The sequence below is a fragment of the Nycticebus coucang genome, chromosome 6 (assembly GCF_027406575.1).
Source record: "Nycticebus coucang isolate mNycCou1 chromosome 6, mNycCou1.pri, whole genome shotgun sequence".
NCBI lineage: Eukaryota > Metazoa > Chordata > Mammalia > Primates > Lorisidae > Nycticebus > Nycticebus coucang.
The window spans coordinates 32,301,597-32,320,725 of record NC_069785.1 but is presented as its reverse complement, the minus strand read 5'-3'; the positions used below and the strand labels follow the sequence as shown (position 1 = coordinate 32,320,725).

Sequence of the window (19,129 nt, the reverse complement as noted above, 5' to 3'; positions counted from 1 at the left end):
AAAAAATATTGGCCCAGGCTGATTTCTTTAAGTGTTTTCCCTGCACCTTCTTCTAGTATTTTTATAGTTTCATGTCTTAAGTTTACATCTTTAATCCAGTGAGAGTCTATCTTAGTTAATGGTGAAAGGTGTGGGTCCAGTTTCAGTCTTCTGCAGGTCACCAGCCAGTTCACCCAGCACAATTTGTGAAATATGGAATATTTTCCCCACTGAATGTTTTTAATTTGCTTGTCAAAGATCAAATGACGGTAAGTAGCTGGATTCATCTCTTGGTTCTCTATTTTGTTCCATACATCTACCTCTCTGTTTTTGTGCCAGTACCATGCTGTTTTGATCACTATCGATTTATAGTATAGTCTGAGGTCTGGTAGTGTAATTCCTCCTGCTTTGTTTTTATTTCTGAGTAATGTCTTGGCTATTTGAGTTTTTTTTCTGATTCCATATAAAATGAAGTATTATTATTTTGCGATCTTTAAAGCATGACAGTGGAGCTTTAATAGGGATTGCATTAAAATTGTATATTTCTTTGGTATGAAAGAATGTTTAACAATGTTGATTCTTCCCAGCCATGAGCATGGTATGTTTTTCCATTTGTTAACATTTTCAGCTATTTCTTTTCTTAGAATTTCATAGTTCTCTTTATAGAGATTTTTCATGTCCTTTGTTAGACAAACTCCCAAATATTTCATCTTCTTTGGCACTACTGTGAACAGAATATCATCCTTGACTGTGTTTTCAGCTTGACTATTCTTGACATATATAAAGGCTACCAATTTATCAGTGTTAATTTTGTAACCTGAGACACTGCTATATTCCTTGATCACTTCTAAGAGTTTTGTAGTAGAATCCCTGGTGTTTTCCAGATATACAATCATATCATCTGCAAAGAGTGAAAGTTTGATCTCTTCTGACCCTATGTGGATACCCTTGATTGCCTTTTCTTCCCTAATTGTGATGGCTAAAACTCCCTTTACAATGTTAAAGAGTGGTGGAGAAAATGGGCAACATTGCCTGGTTCCTGATCTGAGTGGGAATGATTTCAATTTAACTCCATTCATAGGATATTGGCTGTGAGTTTGCTGTAGATGGCCTCTATTAGTTTAAGAAATTTCCTTTCTACACCAATTTTCTTAAGCGTTCTATCATGAAATGATGCTGGATATTATCAAAAGCTTTTTCTGCATCTATCGAGAGAATCATATGGTCTTTATTTTTTAATTTGTTTATGCGATGAATTATATTTATTGGTTTAAGTATATTGAACCAGCCTTTAAATCCTGGGATAAAACCCACTTGGTCCTTGTGTATAATTTGTTTGATGTGTTGTTGGATTCTGTTTGCTAGGATCTTGTTGAATATTTTTGCATCAATATTCATTAGTGATATTGGTCTATAATTTTCTTTTCTTGTTGGGTCTTTTCCTGGTTTGGGGATCAAGGTAATGTTTCTTCATAGATTGTGTTGGGTAATATTCCTTCTTTTTCTGTATTTTGAAAAAGGTTGGGTAATATAGATACTAGTTCCTCTTTAAAGGTTTGGTAGAATTCTGATGTGAAGCCATCTGGTCCTGGGCTTTTCTTTTAAGGGAGATTTTGTATAGTTGATGCTATTTCAGAACTTGATATAAGTCTTTTCACCATTTCTGCTTCACCCTGGCTAAGTCTAGGAAGGTGGTGTGCTTCCAAGTATTGGTCTATTTCCTTTAGATTTTTATATTTCTGAGAATAGAGTTCCTTGTAATATTCATTAAGGAATTTTTGAATTTCTGAGGAGTCTGTTATTATTTCATCTTTACCATTTCTGATTGATGAAATTAGAGATTTTATTCTTTTTTTCCTGATTATGTTGGCCAAATGTTTATCTATTTTATTGATCTTTTCAAAAAACCAGCTTTTTGATTTATTGATCTGTTGTATAATTCTTTTATTTTCAATTCCATTTAATTGTGCTCTGATTTTGGTTATTTCTTTTATTCTGCTGGGTCTGGGATTGGAATGTTCTTCCTTTTCCAGTTGCTTGAGATGTCCCATTAAGTTGTTAACTTCCTCTCTTTCCGTTCTTTTGAGGAAGGCTTGTAGTGCTATAAATCTCCCTTGTAGGACTGCCTTGCAGTATCCCGGGTTCTGGTAATTCATGTATTCATTATCGTTTTGTTCCAAAAACTTGGCAATTTCCTTCTTAATCTTATCTATGACCCAGCTTTTCTTCAACATAAGGTTATTTTGTTTCCATGTTTTTGTATGAATATGCAGATTCCTGTTGTTATTCAGTTCAACTTTCATTCCATGATGGTCTGATAAGATGCAAGGAATAATTTCTATTCTTTTAAATTTTAGAGGTTATACTTATGACCTAAGATGTGATCAATTTTGTAGTATGTTCCATGGGCTGTTTAAAAGAATGTGTCTTCAGTTTTGTTAGGATGAAATGTTCTGTAGATGTCTGTTAAATCCAAATGTTGAATGGTTAACTTTAAGTCTAAAATTTCTTCGCTTAGCTTCTTTTTGGAGGATCAATCCAATACTGCCAAAGGAGTGTTAAAATCTCTGACTATTATGGAACTGGAGGAAATCAAGTTGGTCATGTCTGTTAGAGTCTTTCTTATAAATTGAGGTGAATTCTGGTTGGGTGCATAAATGTTAATTATTGAAATCTCATCATATTGAGTGTTTCCCTTAACAAATATGAAGTGACCATCCTTATCTTTCCTTACTTTTGTTGGTTTAAAGTCTATTGTATCTGTGAATAAAATCACAACACCTGTTCTTTTCTGATTTCCATTTGTCTGAAATATAGATGACCATCCCTTCACCATGAGTCTGTATTTATCTTTTAAGGTAAGATGAGATTCTTGTATGCAGCAGATATCTGGCCTGAGTTTTTGTATCCAGTTAGCCAACCTGTGCCTCTTTAGAGTGCAATTTAAGCCATTCACATTAATTATAAATATTGATTAGCCTGGTAGAATTTTGGGCATTGAGTCTTTTGAAAGTTTAGTGGACATTTTTAATCCTTTCGCCACTGTGGAAGTTGGAATTTGATCAAAAGTTTTTGAGTGAGTTTACTTTTGTGGTGGAGGATTATGCTGGTCATTATGGAAGATAGGTCTAAGAATATGCTGGAGAGCTGGTTTAGTCATGGCAAATTTCTTCAACATGTGAATGTCATTAAAGTATTTAACTTTTCATCATAAATGAAACCCAGTTTCACTGGATACAGGATCCTGGATTAAAAGTTATTTTGTTTTAGATTAAAAGTTGATGACCACCCTCTTCTAGCTTGCAAGGTTTCAGCAGAGAGCTCTAATATTCAGCAGTCATTCTAATATTCTTTCCCCTTGTAGGTTATGGTTTTCTTCTGTCTGGCTGCTTGCAGAATTTTCTCCTTCATTTTAACTTTGGCAAAGTTAATTATAATGTGTCTAGGAGATCTCTTATTCGGTTTGAGTTGTGCTGGGGTTCTGAAACTGTCTGCTATCTGAATTTCAGAATCTCTTGGCATGTCTGGGATGTTTTCATTTATTATCTCATGAAGAAGAGCCTCTGTGCCTTTTGAAGCCACCTCATCACCTTCAGGAATTCCTATAAGGTGAATATTAGTTTCTTTGAATTATCCCAGAGCTCTCTGAGAGAATGATTCATTTTTGCTCTCCACTTCTTTTGTATCTGACTGCTTGGGAGCATTCAAAAGCTTTGTCTTCAATGTCAGAAATCCTTTCTTATGCCTGCTCCATTCTGTTACTGAGGGATTCTACTGTATTTTTCAGATCTTTGAGGGCTGCAAATTCTTGTCTCAATGTGTCAAAGTCTTTGGTGATTTTTTCTTTGAATTCACTGAATTCTTCAGACAACTTTTGAAATGCTCCTTGAATTTTTAATTCCAACTTTACCTCCATTATATTAATCTTATTTGTAATCCAAATTCTGAATTCAATTTCTGACATCTCAGCCATTTGTTTTTGAATGGGATCTTCATTTGTGTCCTCCATGTCATTCCTTGGGGGAGTTGATCTACTCTGGTTATTCATGTTACTGGAGTTTTTCTGCTTATTCTGCCCCATGATTATTTTACACCATTTGGCTAGATAAGCAGATAAGGTGAAGTTGGGTTGGGGGCTCCTGGAGTACTGATTAACCCACCCTTTGCCAAAGAACTGGAACTGGTGTCTATACCTTTTCCCCTAGAGCTTTGCAAAGGACCTTACAGTGCTATTGCCTGAAAAACTGGGGACCTGCTTGGTGTGGTGGGGCTAAGTTACTCTGTCTTGTTTTCAGCAGGTCTCTGTCCTACCGTAGTGAATCAGTTACTCTGGGTTGAAGTCTCAGCTGTGGAGAAATGCCAGCAATTAAGTCACCCCATCCCCCACAGGCAACAACTGGGAAAGGAAACCAAACCTTCCCACAACCACACATCCAGGGTACCACTTTGCATATATCTGGCCACTTTGGGTAGTCCCTGGGTGATTGGCCCAGTTCAAGAGATCCAAATCAATTGTCCCAGTCAGCACCTGTGTCAGGTGGGAGAGTTCAAAATGTTTCCGGGACTACTGGCAGCTCAAGTATGACTTGCTCCGGTGCTCTGTGAGGGCAGAAGGACTCACCCAGCAAATTAATTAGTCTGGTAAGATTCATGCCTTCTTCCCCACCTTGTACCTCTGTCACACCTAGTCACTGGTAATCCCACAGGGCTATGACCCAGTTCCCTCCAATGAGCTGATGCTCTAGGGGTTTGCGCCTGCCTGAGTCACAGGGAGATCTATGTCTCCTCTGCCAGGCCGCTACTCTCTCCCACTATCCTGCAGGATGAGCTGAGGCCTGACAACCTCGTGTGCTTAATGGAGGCTGGGGCAGTTCAGTCCTACTCTTGATTGATGTTGCTGACAGAATAGAGCAATTTCGCAGAATTTTTTTTTGTCTCAGCTATATTTCCCTGGAGTTCAGATGCTGTTTGAGATTATGGAAACTGTGACTCAGCCCCGGTCTGTGCCACTGCCTGGAGCTGGGGTATCTGTTTCGGCTGCAGTCTGTGTTGGGGTGGGCATGGTTAGAGCTCACACTCAGCTTTTGTCTCAGCTATGATCTCCTGAGGGCCGGGTGTGTCTTAGGCTCACTAAAGCAGTCCTGGCTCAGCTCTGCCCTGAGAGTATGCCGTCTCTGCACAGGCATATTCTAGTTCCTGCACTCGGCCCAGGCAGGTAATGCCTGAGGCATACCCTTTCCTCACGGGGCCTGTGTTTTCATCTCAGGTCTGTTCTGCCAGTGGCTGCCACTGGGGAAGATGCCCGGCTTCCTCTGGTTGCCAAGATAGGTAGGGAGTGTCTCTTCAAAATATCCTCAGGGGTGTGAGCCCTATTATTCCCGTTGCTGCTCCTGCTCTGTGCCATGGGGCACCACCTTTCCCTCTCCCATAGGGTTCCCTCAGCCTCAGTTCACCATCTTCTCCTTACTTCTCCTTACTTCTACTCCCATGCTGCAGAATCAGCACAGACCTACAATAGCCCATGCCCTGTCCACAGCTCTCAAGAAAATTCCCAAGAATCTGAAGTCCTTGAGGGACAGTCCTGCACACCTCAGGGTGAGAGTGGAGTGGAGTGCTGGGAGTTCAGAATTGCAAGTAGAGAATATATACAGTTTTGCATAGTTTTATGCCTGGTGGGAGAGTGCCATGGCACAGTTGTAAGTCCTCTCTAGGGAAGGAGTTCCAGTTTTTTTAGAGGGTCTCTCCCTTGGGATAAAATAGGAGGGGATCTGAACTCTGCTTGCCTGTTTGTATGGAGTATACTGTGAGCTGTTCTCATGGGGGGAGGGGACTCCTGTCGGCTTGGATGGATTTTGTACCTACTGTTTGTTTCCTTGTAGTCGCAGCTCACCTCAGCAGAGTTGATATGCATTGTTCAACCTTCTCTCTTGGTTCAGCTCCAAACCATCAGCTTACTTGCTAAACTTCTGTCTTTAACTCTCTTTCTGGATGGGAGCCTCTGTGGAAAGCTGGCTCAGTCAGCCATCTTGCCTCCCAGTTTGTTATTTATTATTAAGAAATTTTGAACATTTTAATGACCCCTTTTAAGTATGTAAATATTGGTTTCCTTGTATCTCTGAATTCACGTCTTAGTTCCCTGGTGTCTGTCTTTGTCTTCTCTTTTGTCCCAGGACCCTGTGGTGGATGGTACAGCATGAGAATGGAAATGATGGAAGCATTTTTTGTTTCTTCTTGGCTTTTTAGATTATTTTTAGAATACCTGAAACAGAACCATAGAAAATGTGGGTCATTATCCCTTTTTAGAGCTGGATTCTTTGGAGACCCGAGGGAGATAGGAAAAATAGCAAAGTTGCTGGGAATTTTACTAGTGCTACTGTGGATTTGTTAGGCCTATGAGGTACTTTTTATTTTTTGTTGTTGGTGGGGGGGAGTTGTCAGATTCTGATCAGAGAGAAAGCATATGTGATGATATTTTCTAATGCAAGTAAAGGACTAGGCTTGGGATGGGAGTATGTTTTCAGCTAGGTCATCTTAGGGCTTGGTAGGGTAGTTGTATTGTGGGAAAAAACCAAATAGAGTATTAGAGCATGTAAGCTCATTTTCTTTGGCTCACATCTTTCTAGGCAGGAGTGAGAAGCTTGTAGAAGTGGAACAGAGTCCTAGTCACTGAATGCCTGGGATGTAGCCACATCTTTCTTCAATTGCATCTAAGAAGATCGTTGTTTCATGTGGTATAGACATATCACTGAAAAATTCTAAGGATTCTGATTCCCACACTCTCAAATTGACAAAATTGCGAAGGAACAGTTGTAGCTCATTTGAATAAAACCTTTTGTATGGCACAGATCCAAAGGTTGGAGATTCTACCATCAGCAACTTCACAGCGAGGTCAGAGTGATCCCCAAGCTGGACAGCTTCTGCCTTAACCAGTGGTGGAGGATCCAGGAATGAATGAGGAACTTTTCTTAAAGTTCTAGATAATGAAATCTGTTTGTGAATACCTGAAAAACTGAATGGGTAGTTGGAGGTTAAGAAGAGTTAGGAGAAGGAACTGGAGAGCACATGGTAAAACAAAATCACTGAGCACACTGGGAGGATATTTCTTGACTGTTTGTGCAATTTACTCAGATCTTTCATTTTAATATAATCTCAAGAAGTTGGAACTCAGACCTACAAGAATCCATTACTAGATCAGATTGAGGAGGGCATGGGTTGTGACAGTATGACAGAGATGTAAATTTGAGCACTCCTAAGAATGAGTTGTTTAGGGGCAAGTTGTTTAGGGGCAAGTGTTTGAGGTTTCTTTTCTATTTTTGTTTTCCTGACTTTTATAACTAAAAATTCTTATCACACCCTTCTACTTCCCTGATTAGAAATTTCTCCAATGTTAGCCAGTTAGACGAAAATATTTCAAATTGTATATAAAACCAGCACATTGTACCCCACGATTACATTAATGTACACAGCTATGTTTTTAATAATAATTATAATAAAAAAGAAATTTCTCCAATACTCTGAATGAATTCTTTCTCCTATATCTCCTCTAAGAAAGAAATAATAGAAGGAAATAAGAGAAATAAACAGGAAAAGTAGAGAGAGTAGTAAAGGGGGGAGAATTAAAGAAAGTATTAGGGAAAGAAAGAGAAACATTTTGTTAGAATGGCAGTATGTGGCCCTTACCCTATGTTCAAAGAGCAGAATCAGTCATTTGGGTCTGCACAATGTAAGAGAAAAGGATTAGATGAGAGAAGGGAGGAGGGGAGAATGAGATCAAGGTGAATATCTTACACATGCCCTATTTGTTTTTTGTCATATGCTATGTTCATGTATAAATATAAATCTGTAGTGCTTTTGCAAAGCTATTTTATTTTCTTGTATTTACTTTTCTAAAATAGGGGATTAACAAAATGATATGTATCCTAAAAGAATAATAATTTTGAGATAGTCCACATAAGTAAATTCTCAAATTCTGTGTAAAACGATATGCCTTGCATATATAGTTTAAGTATATATATAGTATATAAATATATAGTTTGTATATATATATATATATGTATATATGTACAAACAAGGTCACTGAAGTTGTGGTTCTGCAGAATGATTGAGTTGGATGAGGCCCTTGTTTCTCTTCAAGTTGTCCTCTTCCTCTTCTTACCCTCCATGCAAACTTTCAAATGTTCCTCTTTACATCGTTTTCAGAAAAGACTGAAAATGTTTGGAATACCTCTCTTTACTGCTCCCTTCAACTCTACCAGTGCTTGTTCCACCTACCCACCATGCATGTGCGCACACACACACACACACACACACCTGAAAAAGATTTCACCTTCAGCCTGGGATCAGCCATCATTCTTGGAACTTCCTGTTAAGAAACATAGTGCAAAGCTCAGATGTCACTGTGACTGAGCTCAGTGAGTCTGGAGAAAGCTATTAGACTGTAAGAACATAATTTGTCTGGACCCACACCTGGACACTCCAGAGGAGGGGTGAAGGCACCCCAGTAAGTGGGCAAAGAGCTGTGGAGAGGAGATTGGCAGCTCTGCTGGGGCTTCTGTGGGTCCCAGTTTGCTATGAGTTGGGGGTCATTGCAGGTGGGGGGGAATGAGCGTTCCATAACTGACATTGGGAAGAAGGGGAAGGGACCTGACACAAAGCTTCTGTTCTGTCCTACATCGTCTTGGGTATTTCTTGCGAAGTTTCATAAGTTTAGAAAGTATATTAATAATTCTGCATTGACATCACTTGTGTTTGCTTTTCTCTTTCCAGGCAGGGATGAGAGGGCTGCAGGTGAAGTTGAGTCCTGAGTCTCCAGGAAGTAACTAGCCTTACTCTGAGGTGCAAGTTTTCTGCCACCATTAACAGTATACAGTGGTTCTGACAGAATCGTGGGGTGGCCATATCCATCTGTTTTTCATGGCTTCAGAGATAAAGTAGAATGGAAGGTTAATGCTAATAATGAATACTAAGAAATTCTCTACTATCCAACTCATCACAGTCTCTCAGCTGGAAGACTCAGGAACCTCTCTCTGCTCAGTGTAGGTACAGTGTTGCCATGTAGTCTGCTTCCTGGGCCCAAAGTGCCCCTGGGTTTGCTCCACAGCCTCTGGTATGGGGAAGACTTGCAGAGCAGGACTGTCGCAGCTTGGGGTTTTCTGATTTATGTGGGAAGCATTTTAATTCCCTTTATAACTATAAATATATTATGCTCAGATGGAGCTCTTAGAGATGCTAGAAATGATGGCAATAGTCAAATCCATGTTGAAGTAGACAGTGGAAGTAGACTCATGGACAGTGCTAGAGCCTCAATGAGTAGACACTAAATAGGTTGGTATGGAGAGAACGCAAAAGAAGTTCATATGCTGCTGGAGCAACTTGCTTGTTAATACCAGCACATGGCTCAGTTTTTTAGGAAGGTAAAAAAGAGCAGATTTTTGGAAAAACAGAACAAATTTGAAAATCATCCATTTAATAAAAGTGCCAACTCACATATCCTAGAAAATTAGGTAAACTCTAATAGGAAACAAATAAATGACATCCAGGCACACCATGGTCAAATTGCTGAATCCAAGATAAAGAGAACATCTTAAAAGTGGAGAAAAAAAGATATATTGTATATAGAGGAGTAACAAGGAGAATTTTTACTGACTTCCCATCAGAAATAATATAGGCAGGAAGACAATAGAATTAAAGTATTGACAGTAATTTATAGAACACATAGACAGACTATCAGCAAAGATAAATGACACTGAAACAATCAACTTGACATTTACAGAACACTATACCCACAATTGTAGTATACACATTTTTTTCAAGTACATCTAGGCCATTCATCAAGGTAGACCATATGTTCACATATTAAACAGTCTCAATAAATTTGAAAGAAGTGGTCATACAGTTTGCTGACCACAATAGAATTAATTTAGAAACCGCTAACAAGATATGTAGCAGAAAATCCCCAAATGTTTGCAAATTAAGCAACACACTTCTGTGTAGCCTCTTGGTAAAAGAAGATATTAAAAGCAAAGTTAAACAAATATTCTGAACTAAAAACTAATGAAATTCACAAAGAAATTCTAGGTTCAGGTGCTTAAAGGATAAATTGAATCAAACATTTAATGGAGATTTAATTCGAATCCAACATCCAACCCTTTCAGAAAACAAAGGAGAGCAGTCCAGCCTTGTCTGCGGTCATCCAAGTTTTGCTAGTCATTGATGATCATCAGCAGCAACATCACTTGGAGTTCATTAGAAATGCAGAATTTTAGGCCTAACTCCATATCTAGTGATTCAGAAAATGCATTTTAACACAATCGCTGATAATTTGTATCTTTTTGATCAGCAGTGTGATTCTGGAGTAAGGAAGTGAACAGAATGGTAAAGAGAGGCAGGGAAAATTGTTTTTATTTTCGAATTCTAGTTCATTTTCTAGTTAATTATTCTATTTTATTGAACTTCTCAACTTTCCTTAAATTAGTTTCTTTCTTTGTGAATGAAATTGGGCCAGAGCAGGGGGTCTCATCTTCTCTGGGGATATTTGACAGTGTCTAGAGACATTTTTTATTACCATGACAAGGAGTTGAAACTTGTATTTTGTGGACAGAGATCAGAGATGCACAAAACATCCTATAATGTACAAGACAGTCTCCAGCAAAGAATTACTTGGTACAAAAGTTAATAGTGCCAGTTTTGAAAAACACTGGACTACAGAATCTTAAAGCTCCTTACTGGTCTGAAGTTTTGGGATTCAGTTTAAGAGAGCATTCACTGAGTACCACGGTCTTCGGGACTTACATTGGTATGCCAATGGGAAGACATTGTCCCATAGCATGGGTATACATTATCTGGCCACCAACCACATATGTCACCACTGGTCTATGCCCACTAGACCATACATGTTCAGAATTTTGGAAAGTAGAGATCTAGGCTCAGATACTTTCACTCTACAAGGAAATCAGTAGATTATTCTCTGGAATCACTAAGAGCAGGCCAAGGACCTTTTGTAACCAGGTTTTCTACCCAGATGTATTTTATGCTAACAATAATAAATTGTAGTCTTTATCCTGCATTTGTAAGTATAATGTATGTTACACATACAATGAAAGAAAAAAATGACCAAGGGAAGAGAAATAGTAGGTAAATTGGGATCAAAGCAAGTATTACTTGTGCATATAGCGGTCCATGCCAGTACTAGAAAATAGAGATATTTTATGCATATGTTTTTGACAATGAGGCAAGATTTAATGAAAAAATAATAAGGGTGAGAGTTTGCCAAGGTGATATTTATACCAGGGCTCTAGAAAATGTGTGGAACAGTGAGCCATAAGTCAATCACCTTCAACTAGTGCTTTCAACCATGGATTATATGTACCAAAAGCACACATATTGACCCAAAAGAGTCAAGGAAAGTATAAGAAAATTTGACTAAGATGTGTGATAAAGAATCTGAAATTTATATTGCATGGAAAATGAGTGAAAGAATAAAAAATTTCAAAATGAAAAATTTAAATGGATTTATTTAATATATATGAATTAACATATATTTTGCAATATGTACTTATCTTTCTATCTTAGGAATGTGACTCTGCATAACCACCTTCTTGAGATACATCAGGTGTGCCATGTTGATGAGGGATTAGCTTAATTTTCTATACTGGTGAGAGATCTACTAAGTGAAAGCACAGAGAAGGGACTTTCACTTGTGAAAAACAGTCATACTAAGTTTCTCTGGGCTGAGAATAAATTTGTCACTATCAGTTTCCTATATATTACATCACAAAAAGATATTGGTTTTAGGCTTATTTATATTTATCCCTATAGGAATAGAAAGATCCAAGAAATTAAAATAGATGAGAAGGGGTTTGAAGGACTGAAAGACTTTCACAGGAGGATATCTAAGCAATAATTTGAACAGTAGGGAATACAATCTAGAAAAAAGTTTTTGGGTTTAGAATCTAAGTGAGGAGTGTCCAGAGTAAAAGGAGGAGAAATTCAGCTACAGATAATTATTCAGTAATCCCACTTGAGGAGAAGCCATGCACTTTGACATTAAAAAATAAAACAGAGACTCAGCCGCGGGGCAGCCGGTCCAGAACAGAGGAAGAGATAACATCAAGATGCCCAAGAATGAGGAAACTGTACTCCAAAATGATCCCAATGAAGCAAAGTGTGGGGCCCATAATTCTGAAACATCAGAGAAGAACCAAGAAGAGGGAGACTTCTGTTTAAATAACTACTCTCCTTGTCTAATAGAAACAATTAATGAAGTTTCCAGGATGAGCATTGCTCATGAAATCATGGTAAACCAAGATTTCTACATGGAAGAGAATGTTTTATCTCCAAACAGTCTGGAAGACAGGTTCATGGAGACATTGTACAATGTTTTTTGGGACCATTTAAGAGAACAACTCTTGAGTAATCCTCCTGAATTCACTTGTGCTCTTGAACTTATGACAGAAGTTAAGGAGGTTTTGCTATCACTGCTATTACCACGCCACATCCGCGTAAAAAATGAGATTAAAGAAGTTCTGGACATGGATCTCCTCAAGCAAGAAGCAGAACATGGAGCCCTAGATGTCTCTCGTCTCTCTAGCTACATTCTTAGTTTGATGACCCTGATATGTGCACCAGTTCAAGATGAAACAGTAAGAAACTACAGAGCATGACAGATCCAGCACAGTTACTGAGGGGCAGCTTCCATGTTCTGGGCCTAATGAAAATGGACATGGCGAACTGTACCATCCAGAGCATTCGACCCTACCTGCAGGAATATTCCATCCAGTATGAAAGAGCTAAATTCCGGGAACTCCTTGACAAACAACCCAATCTCCTTGATTACACCAAGAAATGGCTAACCAAAGCAGCCACAGACCTCATTACGCCATGTCTGAATTCTCCTGACATCCCCAGCTCCTCCAGCATGGCCTGTTCACCTCCAGACAAGGCAGCTAAGAATTCAGATCCTGAATCCTAGTAAATGTGGAATGTAAAGGTTTTAGCAAAATAACTAAGAAAATGCTACAAAAGCTATGTTAACTAATGTGATGAAAATGTGTCAAAGGATCTATGAACCAAGTGTATGGTGCCCCACGATCATACTAATGTATACAACTATGGTTTAACAAAAAAAAAAAAAAAAAAAAGAAAAAAAAGAATTCAGATCCTCCCAATCCCATAGTGGTGCTATACCAGGGCTACCTGAATCTCCTTCTCTGGGATCCTGAAAATGAAGAATTCCCTGAGACTCTGCTGATGGACAGAATCCGGGTCCAGGAAATGGGGTCCCATTTGACCACTTGACTATATTGGCCTCAGTCTTACTAGTGGCTAGAAGTTTCTCTGGTTCAATTTTATTCAACTCACCTGGATTTGTGGATAAACTGAAATGCATAACCAAGGCTGTGACTGAGGAATTTAACTCCAAGCCTGAAGAAGCTATGTTGAATGTGAGTGAACAGGTGTCTCAGGAAATTCATTGTGGCCTCAAGGACCTGGGCTTTACTGCTCTAAGCAGTGAAAACACAGTATGTCTTATAGGACAACTCCAGAACATCGCCAAGAAAGAAAACCGTGTCCGTAGTATCATTGATCAACGCCTCCTTTTGTTTCTCAAATGCTGTTTGGTTCGTGGCATGCAGGAGTCTCTGCTACACTTCCCTGAAGGCCTTAATCACATCGAAGGAGAGTTGACAGAACTAGGCCGGAAGTTTGTCAAGCTGATGCATCATAATCAGCAGGTATTTGGCCCATACTATGCTGAGATCCTAAAAAATGTCGATACTCTAGTTCAAGCACAAGAAACAGAAGTGGAACCTATCTGATAGTGCTGGACTCCACATGGCAACAGGGACCCAGGAGAGAGGGCTCAGCATGTTCCTGAGATGATATCACCTGTGGCCAGCAGAGAAGCCAGCCATCTTCCTCACTACAGCCGGGATACAGGGCTGCAGGGGTCAGCATGTAAACACCAGCTGACCCAACCCCCTTCGTTAATAAATTTCTGAGCTGCAAGAAAAAAAAAATAAAAAAAAATAAAACATACCAGTAAGAGACATACATTTGTTTCCATTATCTCAATCTGCAGGCTGGTGTTTCTGCTTTATTTTAGTACTTTGCAATGAGGAGGCCATATATCTATAATATCAGATGGCCTGTTCTCCCAGAGGCAAAGATTTCAGAGTGCATGTCAGATTTCTCATTATAATTTACAACTGAATCTAGTCCTTTTAGTTGGACTAATACTGTTAACTCATGGAAGCCTGTCTCCCTCCTTTCATCTTTTACTGTGTAATTTTAGTCCATGTTACTAAAAGTACATTGATGGTTTGACCATGGCATTTTCAATTTCTTGGGAATGGTAAGGTCAGGAGCCAGACCAGGCTTGAAGAAGCAGGGCCTGCCATGGTGTGCATCTGACATGCTTAGTGAACCTGTTTTATGCCAATCTTTGTGCCTAAGTGCTACCTTAAAGAGTTTTCCTGAATGAGAGCTGAGCCAAGATAGTTGACTTTGCTGATCAACTCTCTGGCCAATTCCAAAAGTAGTAGAAGTATGAGGAGGAATAGTTTGATTGCTCAATTGCTTTGCAGACTGAATTATGGCATTTTTTTCTTTTCAAATAAACTAAGTCTGTTGAATAAACATGGAAAATCTCTAATTTGTTCAAATTCATTTAAAATGACTTAGTAGTGGGATGAGAAAAAATGGCATTCTGAAACCTACATTTGCTCTATGTTTTCCTTCTGCTAATCATGATAATTCCTGATTGGGAACTTTATTTGATCTTTTGTTGCTTTTTGGTGTTACAATCTCTCACAGATGGAAGATAAAAGATTTGACCAATTGGTTTAGCTTTTGGGGATCCGACCACAAGGTGGCAGACCATCTCTGCTGATGCCGAAAACGGTGTGTGAAAGGGTTCTTTTGTGTGGTTGACTTCTGTGAGAGTAGGCTAAGGACAGACGCAGACACCTGTGTAGACAGCTTACAGAACCACTGCTTTGGGGGAAAGGAAGAGATTATCTGGTAATAGAAGTAGCTCTCCTGTCTGGATATTGCAGGTTCCAGTGGGGAGAACAATGAAGACACTAAGTGGATCTTTGTTCTTGTTTTTCTGGCTGCAGCTAGATTGTGAGTTGAGAGCTTTTGGAGAACAGTATGTTTAGCACATATTCATTAGGAGACAAGCCTTTTTCAGAATGCCTGAAATTACAACTGCTAAAAAAGATATTATTAATACTAATGAAAACAAACTCTGGAGAATGATGACTTGATGAGCTTGTCTGACTTTTCCTTCCATGCAGGCACGAGTAGAGGAGAAGAGGTGAAGCAGAGTCCTTTCCTGAGTGTCCGAGAGGGACACAGCTCTGTTATCAACTGCACTTACACAGGCAGTACCTCGATCTATTTCTACTGGTATAAGCAAGGACCTGGAGGTCTCCAGTTGCTTATGACTGTTTTTTCAAGTGTGGAGAAGAAACAAGAAGGAAGACTCTCTGCCTGGTTGAATAAGACAGAAAAACATCTCTTCCTGAATATCTCAGACACCCAACCTGGAGACTCAGCTGTCTACTTCTGTGCAACGAGTACACATTGCTTCTCAGGCACCTACAGCCTGTACCCAAACCTATGACTGGGGCTGAAGCCACCTTCTTTTTTGGGGGCACTGACTTTCACATCAGGGATCTTGCTGTATCATATTCTTAATGTTATAGACATTATAAAACATTCTAAGAAATCAATTTCAAAATGACCTAGTAGATTTTAGAAAATTTTGATTGAACTGTTTTGGGGAGTTAGTGATTTCTTAGTTAAATGTCTTGCTCCAAAGGTTGACTTTATGGGTCCCTTTCAGGTTTCTCCCCTAACAAGGACATCTTGGTGTCAGTGTCAGAGAATACCCTTTACAGAATCTTTTATCTTTTAGTATTAGTATTTATTAACTTTTCCAATTATAACAATATTAATGATATGATATAGTAAAAACAGTAAAATATAAAATTAAAGTCTTTTGTAATCCTGTCACCCAGACAATTTATGGTTAACCTTTGGTTTTCCTTCTTCATTAAATTAAAAACTGGGATTATAGAGATTTATGTTTTAACTTATTTCTACTTAATATTATATCCTATCCTGAATATTTTCTACTATCAAATCTTTATAAAAACTAAAAGTGAGCCTCCCATTTTTACTCGTATTGGTTTCTCCACAGGCAAGAAAATTACTGTTTTGAAATCAAATTTCTTTTTTCTTGAACTTGTTGGGATATAGCAAGTGGACATTCAGTTTAAATGAAGCAATAACTCAAATCAGTAAAGGTTCTTTTCCTGTTTATGCACAATATCTTGTGATAGGATATTTAAAGCTATTTCAGAAGGACAACAGTCCCCTTATTGTATACATCGTAATTTATTTCTTTTCTACTTTGTTAATGCCAGGTAGCCCACTCCCTTGATCTGAGAAAGATTCCTAGCACTTAATCATGTTTTCTCCCATGCTTTATGTCATTTAGAGCACATGACATCCTTTGGCAACTGTAGTGGGAACAACAGAATAGTTCCACTAGGCAATGGAATGGAGACCTTGGGAAACCTGATCATTTATTCTGTATCCAGAATTAATATGTAGTAAAGCAAATTCCATTTTATGTACCATGCTCCTACACTTGCTACTTACAAGTGTGGTCTGAGAACCAGCAGCATCAGCATTACCAGTAAGCTTGTTAAAAATATAGACTATCCAGACCCACGCCAGACCTAATGAAACAAGAGTCTGCATGGTAACAAAATCCCTAGGTGACTTGCATGCACTTTAAGCTTTATCATTTCTGCTCCATTATTGTAATAGTCTTCTGAACACCAGGGGGCAGTGTTTCCTATGCCTCAGAGCCTTTCTCAGATAGGAAACAAAATTTCACAGTATATAGTTGGATTAGGCCAGTGTGTGTTAGGGAGTGGGTGAACAGGCTTTTCACTGATTGGCTGAGTCAGAAGGCTGAAACCTCTTCCTAGGAATAGAAGAATCTCAGTAACACCCACCAAACTAAACAGAATGGCTTATTGACTTTGGAGGCTGAGTGCACCACGTTTCAGTTCACTGTTGGGGAAAAGAATGGAGCCATTCCTGGGAGGTGTTTTAGTGATTTTGTCACTTCAAGTGGACTGTGAGTTGAAGGTTTCCTGGTGATGGGGACAGAGAGATCCAGGGACACAGTATGCAGACTGGAGGGGAAGAGCCATTATCTACTCTGCTTCATCTTTGGTTCTATCTGGGGCTGTGGGAGGAAAATGGATTCTTACAACTGTCAGTACAGTTACTAAACCTCTTGTTTCTGGCATTATGTTTCTGTCTAGGGGTGGCCAGCCAAAAGATAGAACAGGATTCTCAGGGCCTGAGCATCCATGAAGGCAAAACAGTCGCTCTGACCTGTAACTATACAAGTTATTCTCCAACATCGTTTCAGTGGTACCGACAAGATCCAGGAAGAGGCCTTGTCTTCTTGCTACTAATACGTGAAAATGAACACGAAAAACATAAAGGAAGATGGAAGGTCACCTTTGATACCACCCTTAAACAGAGCTCCTTTTATATCAGAGCTTCCCAGCCTGCAGACTCAGCCACTTATCTCTGTGCTGCAGACACACAGCAGTGCCCTGGTAGCCACTTCCTGCACCCAAACCCTGCTTAGCCTCAGAAAGTCAACGGAGCTGGTCCCTGTGCTGTTCCCCGAAGGCTTACCACAGCTCCCAGCAAAATAAGGTGGAGCTTATCTGACAGGGACGACGTGTGTTGGACAAAGTAGGGAAGACATCTTGCAGTCTCAGTTCTGCTGACTTTGAGTCACTCTAAGCACTGGTCTCCGTTTACCCATCTGAAAATAATGGGCTCGCAAACATGATTTCTCAAGTTTCTCTCAGCTCTGAAATTCAAACAAGTCTCTTTTTCCCCTCTTGGAACCAAGAAACTCCCTGAAGAATGCCCATAGCAAGGAAAGAGGATTTGCTTCTTAAAAGACGTTAATTCTGTCCAGTTTTTGTGACTTGCTTGGAACAGCTTGAGAAATACATGAGGTTAACATATTCCCCTTAAGCATAACAAATACATTCCTCCAAATGAAAAAATAGTCCAAACATTTTTGAGACCCTGAACATCAGATAATGGTGTTGATGGTGATAAGGATAAAAAATTCACCTGTATTCCTTGCTATTATTCATCTTATAAATGAATGACACCACCATATTGTCAAAGTGTCATAAGTCATGAACTCAGCAAAGGTAAATTCAGAGCCCGAGTTTACTATGGGGGTGGTTATCAGTGAGTGTGTCTATATATAACTATTTTGAAAAGAGGGAAATTGTAACTTCTCATGTTAGGCATAGGATCTGAGTTGATAACCTCTCTCTCTCTGTTTTGTTAGCTTGTACTACCATTTTCATCATTTTTGTCATGTATGTATTACTTCCTGTCTTGATCCATTTTCAGATTATTGCTGAGATAAATTGATTCCACATGGCATGCCATGTTCAGTTATTGACAAGGCAGCATCTGTGGGGTTCCCCCCTTTGGTTTACAGTCATTTTCATTTGTTTATTTATTTATTTGTTTTTATTTTTGGGGATTCATTGAGGGTACAAGAAACTCTTGTATAGTTGTATAGTTACAGTTGTATAGAATAGAGCAGTACAGAATAACTTGTATAGTTACAGTTTCCCCAGTTTACCTTCTTGTTTGCTTTATTGAAGATTAGGTGGTTGTAAAATGTTAGTTTCATTTCTTGGTTTTCTATTCCATTGTTACACTGATTGCCTTTGTTAGGCAAAGTCCCTCTTACAATTGTATCTTGCCCCTGTAAAGTATGTCACACACCGAGACCCCACCCCCTACCTCCTTCCCTCTCTCTGCTCTTCCTTTCGCTTACCCTCCTCCCTCCGTCTCTTTCTCTGCTCTCCTCTTCCCCCACCCGCCACCATGTAGTAGGTCATTAATTATCCTCATATCAAAATTGAGTACATAGGATTCATGCTTCTCCATTCTTGTGATGCTTTACTAAGAATAATGTGTTCCACTTCCATCCAGATTAATACAAAGGATGTAAAGTCTCCATCTGTTTTAATGTCTGAATAGTATACCATGTGGTATATTCCATATACCACAG

At 39.1% G+C, this 19,129-nt stretch overlaps 1 protein-coding gene and 1 pseudogene across 1 annotated transcript; both read left to right on the top strand.

The window, feature by feature from the left end:
• Positions 1–12,092: 12,092 nt before the first annotated feature.
• LOC128588630 (T-complex protein 11 X-linked protein 2-like) lies at positions 12,093–13,796 on the top strand (annotated as a pseudogene).
• Positions 13,797–14,996: 1,200 nt separating this feature from the next.
• Positions 14,997–17,662, top strand: LOC128588629 (uncharacterized). Its single transcript, XM_053595520.1, has 3 exons — positions 14,997–15,105; positions 15,279–15,578; positions 17,328–17,662. The coding sequence occupies exons 1-3, from the start codon at positions 15,054–15,056 to the stop codon at positions 17,660–17,662; spliced, it is 687 nt and encodes a 228-aa protein (XP_053451495.1). The 5' UTR covers positions 14,997–15,053.
• The last annotated feature ends 1,467 nt before the right edge of the window (positions 17,663–19,129 follow it).

Bases quoted from the DNA above. Each gene is read 5' to 3' on its own strand.
- LOC128588629 (XM_053595520.1), top strand. From the start codon at position 15,054: ATGAAGACACTAAGTGGATCTTTGTTCTTGTTTTTCTGGCTGCAGCTA. The intron at 15,106-15,278 runs GTGAGTTGAGAG...CCTTCCATGCAG, and splicing joins TTTCTGGCTGCAGCTAGATT to GCACGAGTAGAGGAGAAGAG. The intron at 15,579-17,327 runs GCACCTACAGCC...GTTTCTGTCTAG, and splicing joins GAGTACACATTGCTTCTCAG to GGGTGGCCAGCCAAAAGATA.